Genomic DNA, 16,328 nt, shown 5'->3' with positions numbered 1-16,328 from the left:
GTGTGTGTGTGTGTGTGTGTGTGTGTGTGTGTGTGTGTAATGGGTGTTTTGATGTGCGCCTTGCAGACACAGCAGCCTATTTAAAGCACGTCATATCCACTTATCTCCAGTACATTATCTTTATCTTATTTTATTTTTTTCCTAGTGGTTCAGGACATTCACAGCAAACTCATTTTTCTGGTGACAGTTTATTTACATCAGACATGTTCATTAACTGCAAACGGATACAGTTGTGTGATTCCCCCGGGAAGAGGGGGGGGGGCTTTGGAAACAGAATGCTTTTAATTTGCTTTGAAATATGTGGATTATTGAAAAAAACAGCTGTTCCTATTTAAATATGCACCCCCAGCCTCTTCATTTTCCAAATTGATCCTCATAAATGCCATTCCGGATAAGCTTCGATTTGGCTCATCTCAGTGAAAGCATGCATAGAGGATAATGACGCCTTTCTGAGATTTTGGAGTTTGCGGTGTTTCGTCTCGTTGTGCACTCTGACAGGTACGCCCGTCACTACAGTTTGTCCAATAATTTTGTCCTGCGCTCCAAATAAAGGTCACGTGTTGTGATCCTTTCCTGCTGCTGCTTTCCAAGTCAAATTTTTGGATCTGGCACAGAAGCTCTGATGTTTGGACGGTGCACTGCCATTGCTCCATGCTTGTTTGATATTGGTTTATTTCAGATAATGGAAACCACTTTAGAGTCTTGTGAATACCATGAAAGCCTCCTGCTAAAAGCAACAAAGGTTTGGCTTTACATTTATGCAGAATGTATTTGTATATCTCATTCTGGGGCAGAAGACCACTTTTTTTTTTTTTTACTTAACAAATGATGCGATAAAAGGGTCTTGACATCCACAGACAATAAATAAATAATAAATCAACTTCAGTTATTCATGAGAAATGTCACTTTGGTTGGATATAAACTGTTACATTTTCTTGACTGTAGGATCAGGGCTCAGGTATGGGTAATGGCTTTGATCCTGTCTCGTTGGGTTATGAAGGGTCGAGCTGAAGTGAATGAAGTATTCGGTGCAGAATATTGAAATGCATCTCCCGTCTGACAATAACTGTTTGCTTAATTCAACAGATGAGTGTCCCAGCTTTACAGTTTGAGCAAATGTGACAGTCAATGGGCCGCTCCAGTAAGCCCAGATAACCGCTCTTTACCGATTCCAGATTTTTTTTTAAAAAGGGAAGTCTTTGACGAGAACTCGCTCTGACAAAGTCAACTCTGTGCCCTTTTTCCTTGCAGTAACTTCCAGTCGTCTGCCATGTTTGAAGGCTCAGAGTCTATCGAGGTGGAGGGAGGCAGCACAGAGAGCGCAGTGCCATCGTCCATCAGCGCCTGTAAGAAGGTAAGACTGGGTGTTCAAAACCTGTCTTGGTCATAGCATCTTGGATATAACAGGATGGGGGGGGGGGTTGCTTGTTTCTCAGCTCATGTTTCTGTGCACCTGTCTGTCATATTTGCCTTTCCATCAGTCTATATGTTTCTAGCAGTGCCAGAAATTTTCATTTCCTCCTCCTGGGTGCCAGTGACGCTCAGGGGTTGTGTAATAAGAGGAACAGTCAGGCCCCCCGGGTCAGCCCAGTTGATTTATCACATCCCAGTGCCACAGAGACAGGACGAGAAATAATACAGATCAGTGGGCTGAGGTGGTGGCTTAGATTGAATTTCCTTTCAAAGTGTGTGTACCGTAGATCTTTTGGGTGTGTGCCTGACTGTACATTATGTATGTGTGCTGGTGGAGTCTAATTAGCCTACTGCTCATGTTCTTAACTGACTTCCACCAAAGTGTCCTGTACAGACAGAAGGTGATATCTATCTTATAATTGGGCCTCTGGCTCCGCTGACCTGTGGCAGCAGCCTTTGATATTATCGCTCTCGGTGAGATCAGTTGACCCTGCGTCACTTTTACCTGGCTGAAGGCCTGCACAGATGGCCTGTTCCAGAGGGTGCAAGCATGGGGGGACATGGTTTGTCACTAAAAATACATAGTGAGAATGAACAACTCAGTCACGTGTCACAATAATTGCACAAGAATGCTATTAATGGATAAAATGTGATTTTAACCTTTTATCTGCTGCACTTGAGTAGTACAAAACAATCTTCTTTTACAAATAAAAGATCACAGATGCATTTAATGAGGTCAATACCAATTATTGTGATAAGAGGATCACTGAGCTTGGCCAGCAGTTACAACACACTAGATTATTACGGAGAAGAACATTATAAATAACCAGCTGCGTGATTTTACGTTTCATCCTAGGGTTTCATGAAAATATCACCTAAGGGAGGACACTATCTGTGACTGCTTAGTTGACAGATTTCTGATGCCTAGCTGCGGACACTTAAACTGAAATAAATGTCCTAGAGAAAGGTCAATTGATCCCATCCTCCTGAAGGGAAAGCAGAGTGGCAGATGAAAGTGGATGGGTGACTCAGAAAGTGTGTGTGTGGTGGTGGGGGGGTGGGTGTCATTCGCTGTGTGCGTTGGTGCATCTGAGTAGAGTTCATCTGTGTGCTTCAGGTTCTGTGCAGTAACAGTGTGCTGGACTCATCGGAGTACTGGCTGAGGAATGAAAAGGCTCTGTGCAGACTGGGCCTGCTGGATGACGACATGGAGGGCGGCTGCACCATGGTGAGTAGCATACGTGTTGGCAACAAAGTCTGACCACATCGGCTCAAGTGTTCAGTCTTTATGTTCAGCGATGGAAAGGAAACAGTTTGAAATTTAAGGCAGGAATGATGTGAAGGCCCATCTTCAGTCTGCTTCCACTGAGCGTGTCTTTAAAAACAGATATTTTACAGCAGGCTCGTGGTAGCTGCTCGTGGTAGCTTCTTGTTGCTATTTAACTGAAAGGTTTTGCTCATCTACTCAGAAACTTTGAGTAGATACAAACTGCAGCTCTATTCTGCTTTCTGCTTTTGAAAGCTCACTTTAACGAGCAGGGTCTTTGATAATCATTTATCACTTTCAGTGACGTTACGTCTGTCGCGTGAACACTTTTCGCACGTCATTTCAATTTGCTGTTTTGTTCACTTTGTGAAATTGTAAATTAACAGAGTGAAAACACTGAGTGGAAGCCTTTTATTTTCCTTAGCATCACTCTGTCTTATGAATTGTAAATTCAGTATGAATTACATTCAGGATTTGCATCTGTCAGGGGCTAAAAGGCACTTGGTTCTTGTTCGGGAATGGCCGGTGTTTGATCCTTCAAGCATATCAGTTCAATTTTACACCATCGTTGAAATGTGACATAAACTAGATCAACGCTCTTAATAAAATGCTTTACCCCGGAGTCTCACAATCTTTAATGTAGGTGGGACTCATTAAGGAAAGTAGCTGAAGTACACAATCTGTTCTCTCTAATAACACCAGCTGTTTCTCAATAAGAATGGCATATTCTTTCACGCTGTCACAGCCTAATAATAAGTCTACATTCAAGCCCCTCCGGGATAAAATTAAATTTCTTACCTTCAGCTGCAGATTATCTTTTGACTCCCTGCTTCTTGACTTTTTCTTTAAAAAAAAAAAAAAATCCCATTTATATGTAATCTACACATATTTACCAGGAGAATCCAAGCAACACTTCTAAATCACCGGTCACATCTTGCAGCCTCATCTCATTGACTGCAGGACCAGCTGTATGGACCAAAAGCTGCTTTGTTTCCACGTCTACAAGTTCTAATGATTCTGTCAGTTTATAGCACGCAGGTCATCTGCAGCGAGTTGTCATTACGTTTTTATACATGATGTACACATTCAATGTCATTTTCCGTCTGAATGGTACTGCATCCCACAATCACATAAACAGACAGTTCCCTTGTGCAAAGTTGATGTTGGATTGCACAGATTTGTGAATAAGAAAGCCAATATTTACGGGATTGACTGTCCAACATGCTCTGTCCACTGAATATTTCCAGTAGTTTCTGAAGTGGAATTTAATTTCCTGATGTGCATTTTCTGATGTGAGGAAGGGCAGTCGTAGAAAATATCCCAAACTGATTCTCCCCAAATCATCCAGATTGTAGGTGTAAATGTTCTTAATGGTTAACATGATAAGCACTACATCAGCATGTTAGAATCACTGATAATTATTATTATTATTTTGTTATCGCCATGCTAAACTGCAGTGTCACAGACCTGCTGTGGATTTTTATTGTTTTATTGTTACTTCTGTTGCTCTCAGTTCACAGCACATTTTTGAGGTTAGCGTTGGGGGTTAAAGTGGGATTTGACAGGTGTGTCTGCAGTGAAACACAACAAACAGTAACAGGGTTTTCATGCCTTAGCTAACCAGTGCCATTGAACTTACTGCAGTTTATCCTCGCTACTGAATCAATACACGAGCAAGAGTTACTTTTAATTTCTATAATTATCTGTCACAGGCTAAGATGGTCAGTTTTATGTAGCTAATGTAAGTGGCAGTAATACACCACTTAATAAGCAATAAAGTGCTTGCACATTGTTTTCCCCCATCCATAAAAGATGCCTCGAGTGCTTGGTAATCATTACCAAGGTAACAGGAATAGCAGTAATTTAGCAAAGAGCACCGTTCTCACACTCATGTCACACTTCGTAAGTGTGAGCAGCTGCATGCTGAATTGAATGTTCCTGCAACCACCCGACATGAGCTGCATTCTTGTAGATGATGTGCACAAGCTTCGAACAACTGTGTTTTGTCAGTTTTCTATTTCACCGAGATCCCAACATTCCTGTTTCACATACTGATCCTGCATTTTTCATCAAAAAGCTGTTTAAGGTCGCCATCAATTTAAGCCAACTTGCTTCAGTTTGGTTGTCTTTCACAAACAAAACATTTGAACAGCAGTTGGTTAGGGTTTCAGAGCTGTGTGTCTGAGATGATCCTATTATCTACTGGGGTTTTTGAGCTTTTGCCTTATAGGAATTACTTAGACATACACTGACCCTTTTTTTTTTTAATTATTATTATCTTTGAGCATGTTTAATAATAAAAATAATCCAAAGTAACAGAGTTGCAAGATTACATAGGAAAAAAAAAAGGACGAGATGAAAACATGTCTACTTTAAGTTTAATAGATTTATAGAGGGCTGATGATCTGTACATCGCTCAAAATGCACCTGTTATCCACTGGTTGCGCAACCATGAAAAAATAAGTACATGCATACAGCTTTCATAGGAGTTAAAAGGACAAGTGGCAGCCACTTTCTGCTAATCAGATGCACTTGAATCATCAGCAAGTGTGCGCACCTCTATCAAATCAGAAAGATTGGCAGTTTCTTGGTCTGTAGCATCAATCCAGACACAAACTGCAACACAAGACAATCCAGGGGTGGATGTCGCAGCAAATTCACCTTAAGGTCAGACGGTGTAATGCTCAGAGCAAGCGTAAAAAACCCCAAATGTGTTAAATATTAAAGTTCAAGACAGTACAATTAGAAAAAGACTGAACAAGAACGGCTTGTGCGGGAGGGTTGCCAGGAGAAAGTCTCTTCCTCTCCTAAAAGAAGATGGCAGCACAGCTTAGGTTTGCAAAGTCACATGTAAACTAAAGACCTCCGGAACAGTGTCTATTGGACAAACAAGATCAAAGTGGAAATGTTTGACCATAATGCAGAGCGCCATGCTTGGCAAAAACAAACCACAGCATATCATCACAAACATCTCATACCAGCTGTTAAGGTGGAGGGCTGATTATATTTTGCTGCCAAAGGATCTGGATACCGCAAAATTACTGACCCAACCATGAACTTTGTACAGCAGATATGTCTCTGCTAAGGTTCTGAGTCATCCAGGTCATTTTAGTCTAAGGAGGTTGGAAAGAAAAGCATCTGGACTTAAGAGCTGAAAGGTCTTCAAGGAAACTTATCCAAGAAGCTTCTTCAGTTCTAAGAGCGATTGGTGGAGAGTCCCAGATTTTAAGCCCTATGGGAGTGTACCCAAGTGGGTCCCAGGAGGACCCCCTAATGATCCTCTACCTAGTCACACGAGCCAAGGTGTGAAAACGGGCGTGGGTCACAATCAGCCAAGGTTTCAGGTGAAACCTAGCCCCACCCTATCATGTGATTTTCTGAGGTCAAATGGCCCAGGTTGTGAGTGGGTGCTAAGGCTTCTGGGAAGGGATCTCAAAACTGGATTATAGATGGCAGACAGTTGGTGTCATAAGACACAGGCCTCTGTTCAAAGATGGTCATTCGCAGTGGACATAGATGGCTTCTTTCACTCTCCTCAGATGATTTGAAAGAGGAGTCTGGGAGCATCTGGGAGGTCCAGATGCATTTCTTTCAAAGCTCCTTAGACTTGGCAGAGCAAAGTATTCAAATGCGAGGCTGTCTTTCTGACAGCTAAAACCTGGCCATAACTGGATCGTGCAACAGGACAATGACTGGTGGTGGTCAGAGGGCCTGGTGGCGCCAGTGTCCGGCAGCCTCGCCTCTGTCAGTGCGCCCCAGGGCAGCTGTGGCTACAATGTAGCTTGCCATCACCCGTGTGTGAATGTGTGTGTGTGTGTGTGAATGGGTGAATGACTGAATGTAGTGTGAAGCGCTTTGGGGTCCTTAGGGACTAGAAAAGCGCTAAACAAATGCAGGCCAATGAATCCAAGAACACCAGCAAATGGAGAAAAACAAGAATCAAGTTGCTGCAGTGGCCCAGTCAAAGTCCAAACCTCAACCTGATTGAAATGTGAAGAAAGCTCATACATGCATAAATGCCTGTAAATGATGTGAGGGACAGAGGGACTTTTTTTGCTTTCCATGAAAAGCTGTGTGTGACCAGTGCCAACATGAAAATAAAGACGACTCTGCAGAAGACTATTCTCAAGCTCCTACCTGAGGTTATGCAGACAGTGTTAATTTTTCTTCCATATAACGTAAGCCCTAGCATCTTAATCTTCAGGTTTTGTATAAATAATACAATGGCCATTTGTTTTCTTTACTCTACTGTTTTCTATGAATCAGAGGAAAACGTTAATACGACTGCAAACAGATGAGACCCGTCCCCTTGGAGCAACGCTCTCGGACTGCAACATGACAAATCGCTCTCGTGACTCTCAATTCACCGTTCAGCTTTTCTGCAGCTTGCACAGAGAATCAGTCAAACTGGAATTTACAGTTAATGCCATCATAAAAGAAGCACAGGGATGAAAATGTACTTTTATATACAAATATGTACAGTTTAAACCTTGATATCCAAAGGCCAACAAGTCTGAGGTTAAGTTTTCTAAGGAATGATCGCTTGAGTGAGGGAAAGGGGGAAAAGCATCAGTGTTTGTGTGTTTAGGAACAGGAGTAATCTAAAATAATGAGTGTGGAAGGCCAAAAACTGTGAGCTAAATAAAAGATAAAAGCTCTGGATTTTCTGTGTTTCGCTCCATAATCCACCTCTGGCTGCATCGCGTTGTCACCTTTGATCATTCACTCATGTTTTAATGCATGAAGTCACAGAGAAGTGTCATGTTGCTGCGATAGTCACACTGAATTTCATCACACCCCTGAGTGCTCTGACAAGATGAGCGTTTTGAAGAGAAATGCAGCACCTAATTTTTTTTCTCATTTGCGAGGCAAATTGTTGCTTAACCTCTGCGAATTTCTATTGTTCTATCTGCTACGTGCATTTATTTACCAACATGATTTAAAACTAAGCTGTTCATAAAACTCCAGCAATAAAAGAAGAATTAGAGAGAGCAGAAGTCCATATATTTAAACTATTGTCGGCACTTTTCACATGCAGGAAATGTTTCCCAAACCGACACGAGAAGTTTAGGTTAGCCTTCAGAGCCTCTGCCGAACACTTTCCATTCCTCTCTCCATCCATCTTCCCCTTTGAACTGTAGTCCATGTAGGAAAATGACCTATTCATCACGAGACTCAAACACTTCTCACTTGGGTAGTGTGTCGTGTCCTGACCTTTCCCTTCCTGACAGAGAGAGAAGGGGGGGGGGGACAGAATAAATATGCCATCGGCCACGGCAGCAGCGCTGACTTAGAGCAGGATCGGAGCAGGAAACAAAACCTCCTTCATCCAAGACTTAAACCTCTTCTCGCAGTTTCTTCTTTAGACTGTCTGTCTTTTTTTTACAGATTTTTGCTTATGGTGCAAAGCTGTGGTCTAAAGTCCTCCTATTTTTTTTGTCTTTATATTAGATTGTGTGTCACTAAGTCTGAATATTTATAGTTGAGGCGAAGATGAATTTGTCTGCTCAGGGGCAACAGTGCAGAGGCATCCAAGATTTATTTCCCTCCCTCTTCCCAAATTGTTTTGAGAGACACTGTATTTCCAAAAGTATCTGCTCACCTGCCTTCAAACGCACATAAACTAGAGCAACGTGCCATTCTTAATCCATAGTGTGTTGGAAATCTAGTTTTTAGTGCATGTTTATTTAATATTGATCGTATAGTCTTAGTTCAACGTGTAGCTTGGACGGGGTCTTGTTTAGGTGATGTGTAGCTGTCTCTGGAGCTGGAAGCCAGCCTAATGTGCAGTAACACATTTGGGAGGTGTGTAATTTTATGCACTGGCTTAATATCGTGCGTTGGCTTTAGCACACTGACTTCGCAAATTTAAAACAATGCATTTTGAACGTGGACGCACGCGTTTCTCTTAGCCTAGCAAGGTGACAATAGAGATAGTAAAAGCAGTGGAGGAGGGAAAAAAAAATGAAAATGATGGCTAATAATGAAATTGCTTCAAAGCACTTACATTTACTGTAATGTCTTATTTAACAGATTTAATATTAGTATGACTACTGTGTTTCTGTGGCTGCGTACCAGAAGGGATTTGGGGTTGGTGATAATAGGATTACATTTCTGGAGAGAGGAAATGGGAGTGTAACTGTACAACAGATGTAAATAGAAATAGCATTGATTAACTTCCTACGCACTCTCATCCAGTGATAAAGCCAAATCATTCTTTGCATTGCAAACTTTGTGATAAACTGTATTGTTAGCTCATCTCAGCACTTCTCCAAATGTGTAGACACAATTGAATGTATGCGTTTCAAAAACTGAAGCATCACCTACCCGGGGCCTTCAGAGACCTGTAACCTACTCTTAGTCATTTTCACCTCAGTCCTTTAAGGTTTGAGATCACTTAAAAGATCCTACTGACATGTTTCCACCTGTATTTACTGAAAAATATGACCCTTTGGTGAATGTATACATCTGTCAACCCAACTGACGTATATAGTAAGAAGAATCAGAAGACGACAGCTGTATTTGTCGCCTTTCTGATTTCTTAGTTTTTTTGCGTCACACTTAAATGTTTCAGATCATCAAACAGATTTTGACAAAGCTACTCAAACCTACCTGCCCTGTGTGAAAGAACATTGTCCTGCCCTTGTCCTCTAAACCTAATGACTGGTTCTGCCAATCTTGGCAGCAAGAACTGCAGTCAAGACATTTTGTGTTAACTGGCAATGGTTTTAATTCAGTCACATTGGAGGGTTTCCCCATTTTCTGGTAGCGAGCAGAATTCATGGTTCCATGAATTACAGCCCAGGTCTTAAAGCAGCAAAGCAACCCCAGAACCATGTTTGCCTGTTGGTATGATGATCTGTTTATGAAATGCCGTGTTAGTTTTACAGCAGATGTAACAGGACTCAGGCGTTCCAAATTGTCAGTCTTAGGATCATCATTGACGGGTCTTTGTTTTTCTCATTGGGACTCTCCGTTGGAAGCCATTTTTGCTCAGTGTCCTTTTTTTTTATTGTTGAAACACAGACTTTGACCTTAACTGTGACACGTGAGTCCTGCAGTTCTGTAATGTTGTTCTGGCTTCTTTTGTGACCTCCTGGATGAATTATCAATGCACTCCTGGAGTAACTTTGGTGGACCGCCCACTCCTGGGAAAGTTCACCACCTTTCCAAGTTTTCTTCATTTAAGGATAATGGCTCTCACTGTAGTTCAGTGGAGTCCCAAAGCCTCCAGATAACCTTTTCCAGACTGATCGATGTCAGCTTTGTTTTTCCATCTGTTTCTTTAGATCATGCCTTTTGAGATTTTTGAGTCTATTCACTTTGTCAGGTTCTATTTAAAGAATTTCATGATTCAACAGGTCTGGCAGTAATCAGGCCTGGGTGTGGAAAGCTAGCAGCTACCTTTTCATACAGTGTTTGTTTTTGTTTTTTCCTCTCAATAAATGAAATCATAATTTAAAAACTGAATTTTATATTTACTCAAGTTATTACTCAAGTAAACTTGTTTGTGCTGAAACATGTAAGTGGCAAGCGAACAAATACTTTTTCACAACATTGTATGTAGCATTCTTTTAGCCTGTGGCGCTAAATTCAGCAGCTCACTGCCAAGCAGTGATCGTATAACACTGCGTGATTCAGCAATAGAAAGGCACAGCTGTTTAAAATTAACCTCTTTTTCACGTCTGGATTTGAGAATAGTACATGTTGTTGCTTTGTTGTTTGTTTTTTTATTTTAAAGCTATATCTGATCACGCATATCAAATAGGAAGCGACTAAGCCTGGCCAGTCTCGGTGTGCAGCATGTGTTCTTTTCCTTTATGGCCTCGTGGACAGCTGATGTTATGCATTTTATAGGCAGGTACTTAAATGTACGACCACAATTTCAGGCTGTTTATAATCATCAGTATGTGTGAACAGCATGCCTGTCTGGTCTCAACACCAGCACAGTGTAGCTTGCAAAAGTAATATGGCAGAGCCACTGAGCCTTGATGTTCCCCCCCCCTCAAAAACATAGTTTGCATTCACCTACACTTAAAATGGATTATAATTCAAGTTGCCAGCTACCGAGATAAGTCAAAACGCATTACAAGAAAGAAATAAAGGAAGCTTGGGACCATGTCCATGTGTTTCCCTTTCTTTTCTTTTTTTCTTTTTTTTTTTTAAATTACACCACTAGTGGAAACAAAGGACATGCAAAATATACCTGCAGGACAACTGCATAAAAAGACCAAAGTAAATGTCTGACAAGTACTACTATTTATGTAGTATTATTTCAGTAATTAGTTCACGTTTGTGGAATTTATTGTTAGTTTTTGGGGGGGAAAGATGAGGAGAAAGCGTAAATAGGGTTGTTCAGGATATATGTATTTTAAGGCACGAGGAAAAAAAAGAGCCACTCTTAAAAGAGAAAGAGGAGACAGCAGAACCAAGAGCAGCAGCTGTGTGTAGGAGGATCAGAGTAGGGAGTAGAGAGGGGGGCTGCTTTGGAGGAACGAGGCTTTGATGGACAAAGGACGCAGAATGTTTGTAATGATTTCTTATATTGACCATGTCTGTGCACATAATGTTGTATTGAAACTCTATCTGTAAAGTGTGTGTGTGTGTGTGTGTGTGTGTGTACACTAGTACAAAGAAAGAAATGTGCTTGCTTGACAGTTTGGCTAAATAGGATTTTATGCATAAATAAGTCAGGACAATTGTACCCCTGTGCAGGATGTGTGCATGCCTGCAGAGTTGGGGTCATAGATGGACACTCACTATAAATCTAACTGTATCATACTGAAGCTAAAACTGTACAACTGCCCTGTGGACAATTTCAGCATGTTGACAAGTATTCTGTGTTTAACATTTATTTTGTCTGTATCAGGCAATCCTCCGCACATTCACACACTACATTCCTATAGGCTCAAAATGGAGGGGTAATATGTTATGCTAGTGATCATGTATGAAGGTTAAATCAAAGAAAAATGTAATCTCTGATCAGCTACATCATGAAAGAGCCCCCAAAAATAGCCAATGGTCCGCTTGTTTGTTAAGCAGTATCAAACATTTCACAAGGTTAATTCCAAAAATAAATGTGCAATTTAACTCATGTTTGGCTTCAAAGTTCAGTATGTGACTTGTTTTTCCTTAAAGTCTGTTAAAACAATGGCGAGGACATCTAGCACCCAAGCTCGCTGGTAAAACTGAAATTTGTTTTCCTTCTCTAGTAAAGGTCATCTCTGACCGTTTTGGTTTTGGTGGTCTGTCAGCACAGGTGGTCAGAGTCACCCAGAGTTCCCACACTGACCGCCTGGGCTGAAGCCGAGCACAGCTGTAAATTTTCACGGGTTGAGCACCTAGTGAAGCACGAAAGCGTGGGGAGACGCTCAACAGCAGGTCTTAGCCAGAGTTCTGACACGAACACGAGCCTGCGTGTAGACGTGCACACCCTTGAAAAAAATTTACAATTTATTTTCATAATACTCTTAAATCACACCGTTACTTTCTGTGAAACAGCTGTTTGATAGAAATGAACCCTTTTGGCTTTTTCTTTTCTGAACGCTCTCGTTGCTTTCACTGTTGCTCCTGGTTCAGTTTGGTAGGTAGCAATCAGCTGGTGAAAGCAGCAGTCAAATCTCAGACGGAGAGGGAGTATTGATCTAAGACTCATGAGGTGGTCAGACACTCCAAATGAGTGTTAGTATGCTCTGCGGCTGCTCGGCGGGCTCAATAAACCACCTCGAAGGTGATTATTGTAAATGTCAGCATGTCCAAGGTTTGTTACTCCATCAGTTAGTGGAACTTTAACCATGAACTTCACTTAGAAAATGAATATAATTAGTGATAAGCTACCTTTATCCGTTAATCAGCTTCACTGCATATTTGAGTCAAGAGATTTGTACACATGTCGTTCCTGATGCAACCCCAAATAGGTTTGTATCTCCTCCCAGGTTCAAACTGGGGACCGTGTAAACCACTACACTATGAAGCCATAATGTAACTACTGATATAAAATATAAGTCAAAGCTAATAACCTCTTACTACTGGCTGTTGCTCAAAACTGGAGCCCATTATTCTTCATCACGTTCTAACATCAAACCATTTCTTTGTCCTCTTTATCTCACCCACCTGGTCAGTCCTTCAGAGACGGGCTGATGCACCTGCGTGTTGTCCACTATGTCTGATAGAATCAGAGCATGTCCCTGCGCTTGCGTCACCATGAGACGGCTGAATGGTCCTCTCCTTTCCCAAATGTAGAACAACCTCCTCTCGACTCTCGCCGTCTGATAGTGTTAAATTGCTTCAGTCCCCTCTCAAGGTCACGGGTCTGGATCGCTCGATTTGTTCTGCCTGTGGGTTGTGCGCAGGCGACGTGTTGGTAGACGGGTGGGAGATGTCGTGGTGGCTTTCTCTGGGAACATTTCCAAATAATCAGCACAAGCGAATACTGCTGAGACATTCATAAGCTAGGGAACGGAACCGGCTGTTCATCCCGTGATGAGCAAGTGGACAGGAAGTGAAAAACTGCAGACACAAAACCAAACACAGTGAAAGAAGTTAAAAAATCAATTATCAGCCTCTTTGGATCAGATTAGGTTCAGCATGTGGAAATATTTTTATACTGGTGTGTAATCTAATGCCTGATGTGCATCTCACTGGCATTTAACGGCAATTGTGACAACAGAAAAGGTCGTCATCACGCTCTGTAAACTGATCTGAAAAGACGAGCGAAACGGCAAACTGCTTTCACTCCTCGCTGAGTAGATTGCTCTGATTATTTTGATAGCGAGTCAGCAAAGGAGAATGTTATAGGTGACACATGCGGCCCGTGAAGGGCACCAGACAAACATAAATGAATGACTAAATATCCATCCATCCATAGTTAAATAAAAATCCACCATCTTCATCAGGGTGCGACTGGAGAGACTTTTCATAGATTCTGTCATTGTCAGCTGCCATTAACTTCACATCTTTTCTGTTTGGCTGAATCTGTTTTCGAGCAGCATTTTTCATCCTATTAGCCTTCATAGTTTAGAAATCATTGTTTGACTGGAAGATAGCAGATTGAAGGTGAGGGGGAAATTGGCCTTTCTGAATGTGTCACATTGTGCTTTTGGCTGAAGGATATTTTGACTGCTTCCATCTGACTTTGCAGACAGGTTTTTTTGTTTTTTGTTTTTTTGTTTTTTGTCGCTGCCCTTTCTTTGAAAGTTATCAGTCTTTTGTTTCTTTTAACTCTACCATTTTTTTTGATGAAGAAGCCCTGACTGTGTTTTAAAGATGGCAAAAACAGCAGAAGCAAATCCTCATGTTGGAATATAAACTCATGAGTACATTGGCCTATTTATCGCAGCAGTTGTTGCTTCACTTTAACATCTGCAGCTAGAAAATGTGACATTATTTCCCCCCAAAATTACCCAAAAAAATACATGTGGATCTGTTGTGGCTTCTATACTTTGACACGGCTTTCTGGGACTAGATCTTCTTTAAGCAAACACAGATAAATGAGGAAAAGATGAAAGTCGTGAGGTATGTGTGCCGTCTCACAACTGCTGTTTAAAAGCCTAGCAGCAAACGCCAGGCACACCTCAGGAGGTTCAGGGGAAATTATTTCAAACTGTGATGGGCGTCAAAATGTGGTTATTTGAATCTATATTGTTTTTGCAGGTCTGTAGAGGAAAGAATGGGGTTAGATATCAGCAGGTAGAGCAGACGTGGAGGTTTGCGGCAGTGAAAGGGAGAGCTAGTGGTATTCTCTCCCCCCCACCCCCAAGTTCACTGAGAGAAGAGAAGATACCACAGTAACTAAGAATGACTAAATTAATGAGCAACCAACAGATGGTTAGATGTTAGACACTGTGACCTTTCATGATCCTAAAAAAATCAACAAGAGCCAATTTTTATTTTTTTAATGAAAACAAACTAGATTTGGTTATTCGTTTTTCTGTTATCTACAATCCCACAGGGATTTGTGAGGACACAAAATATGCAAACCTTATGTTCAGTATTTGGTTCCACCTAATCCAATAATAGGTGCAACTGAATATGTCCAGTAACTGTGGATCAGTCCTTTGTTGGAGTTTTTGGCTTGTTCTCTGTATAAAACAGCTCACTGTACAGCTTCAGCTCTAGGATGTTGGTAGATTTCCTCACTCGAACTGCTTCCCTCAGGTCCTTTTATGTAATTTCTGTTTGATTACGGTCACGTTACAAAACGTTAACTTTATGCCCCTTATCTATCTTCTATAAAACCACTCGCATCCTCAGGGTGGCTGTTTGCCGCATGACCCACTCTCTCTATTGCTTCAATTCATATCCTGACATTTTCATTTGGAGTTTGCTGCTACGATTCAGAATTCATTGTTCCATCAATCGTGGCGAGCAGCCCTGACCGAGATGTAGCTCAGTCAGCCTAACGCATGGCACGGACATAACCAGGTTTCCCCTTCTCCAAACATAAACTGTTTGGAGGATTTTTTTTTTTTTTTTGTGTGTCGTCACATCCATACACAAGACATTCTTTAACAACCCTCTGGCTTGCCACCATGACCTTTAAATGCAAACTGCAGACAGGCTGGACGATTCTGTCAGGAGAGCAGCATGTTCTCCATGCAGGGCTGCAAGGAGTACATGCAGAGCAGGAGTCAACAAGAGTTGCTTCCCTGGATTCCTTTGTGACCTCCCAGACTATTACACACCTTTTTCGTGGCTTTTGTCGATCAAGCGCGGGGTCACCCTCCTCTTGAATTTCCTTCATTGTATTTCTCTGAAATTGCCTTTGTATTATAGTTATTACAGTAATGCTCTCATATATGCCCATCTGTTAAACAGAAACGGAACAGCCAATCACATCAGGCCAATAACTGAAAACTACTGGTTCTAATTTTACCTTGCGAATCCTGAATGTTTTCATACTTTCCATTAACAATGACAGATATGTAATACTCTGAGTATCTATAATTTCCTTCTCTTAAATTATGAAATCGTGATTGCATTGCAAACATATCGCTCTGCCCAAGGCACTTCGAAGCACCCTGCACATTCATATTGAGTAGGGGTATTACTCAAGGTGAACTGCACTCCCCTTCCAATGCTGTTGCAGCTGAGCTGTATTCATTTAGCCACACAGGACAAACTTGGCTGCGCCAACTTAGAGCAGAGGTTGTATGCTGCAGAATCAAACAGCAGCGAGCAGGTCCCAGTACTGACATGAGAACTCCATCACAGACCATTAAACCTGCAGTCAGAGCCGAGGGAACGCGAGACCGGCAGGGAATGAAAGACGGGGACTATGACAGGCACGCTGTGAAAGCGTGGAGACAGCTGAAGAGGAAAAGCAAAAGAGGAGACATGGGGAAAGAAAATCATTTCTGGTTTACACCTGCTCCTACCAGCCCCTCTGAGACAAGAACATCTCCTTAGAAAGGCCTCTGTCAATATGACAATGTGGTGGCCTGAACAGACGGCTGTAGCTGATGGACAGGCAGTGCAGAAACTTCAAAATTACTGTAAAATCCCATCATCCTGACGCCCTCTTTTTCTTCACTCTCAGGTCTGTTTTGTAAATCTGGACCCACAGAAAACTGACTGTCGTGATGACAAAAGCATCAAGGTGAGCAGATTTCTCCTCCACGCTCATTTGTTCTCTCCTTGCACCCCTTTC

General features: G+C 41.7%; 1 protein-coding gene across 3 annotated transcripts in view; it reads left to right on the top strand.

Annotated features, from left to right (window-relative positions):
- Positions 1-16,328, top strand: part of sphkap (SPHK1 interactor, AKAP domain containing) — a 35,587-nt gene that overhangs the window by 5,786 nt on the left and 13,473 nt on the right. For all 3 annotated transcript variants that reach the window (XM_005746893.1, XM_005746894.2, XM_005746892.1), the window contains exons 2-4: positions 1,252-1,354; positions 2,531-2,641; positions 16,218-16,277. In XM_005746893.1, the coding sequence (XP_005746950.1) occupies positions 1,271-1,354; positions 2,531-2,641; positions 16,218-16,277 (255 nt within the window). In that variant the 5' untranslated portion in view covers positions 1,252-1,270. The remainder of the gene's footprint in view (positions 1-1,251; positions 1,355-2,530; positions 2,642-16,217; positions 16,278-16,328) is intronic.

The sequence above is a fragment of the Pundamilia nyererei genome, unplaced genomic scaffold (assembly GCF_000239375.1).
Source record: "Pundamilia nyererei isolate P.nyererei 1_Seehausen unplaced genomic scaffold, PunNye1.0 scaffold00185, whole genome shotgun sequence".
In the NCBI taxonomy this organism is placed as follows: Eukaryota; Metazoa; Chordata; class Actinopteri; order Cichliformes; family Cichlidae; genus Pundamilia; species Pundamilia nyererei.
The sequence above is the reverse complement of the archived record's forward strand: the minus strand, read 5'-3'. Positions and strand labels throughout refer to the sequence as shown.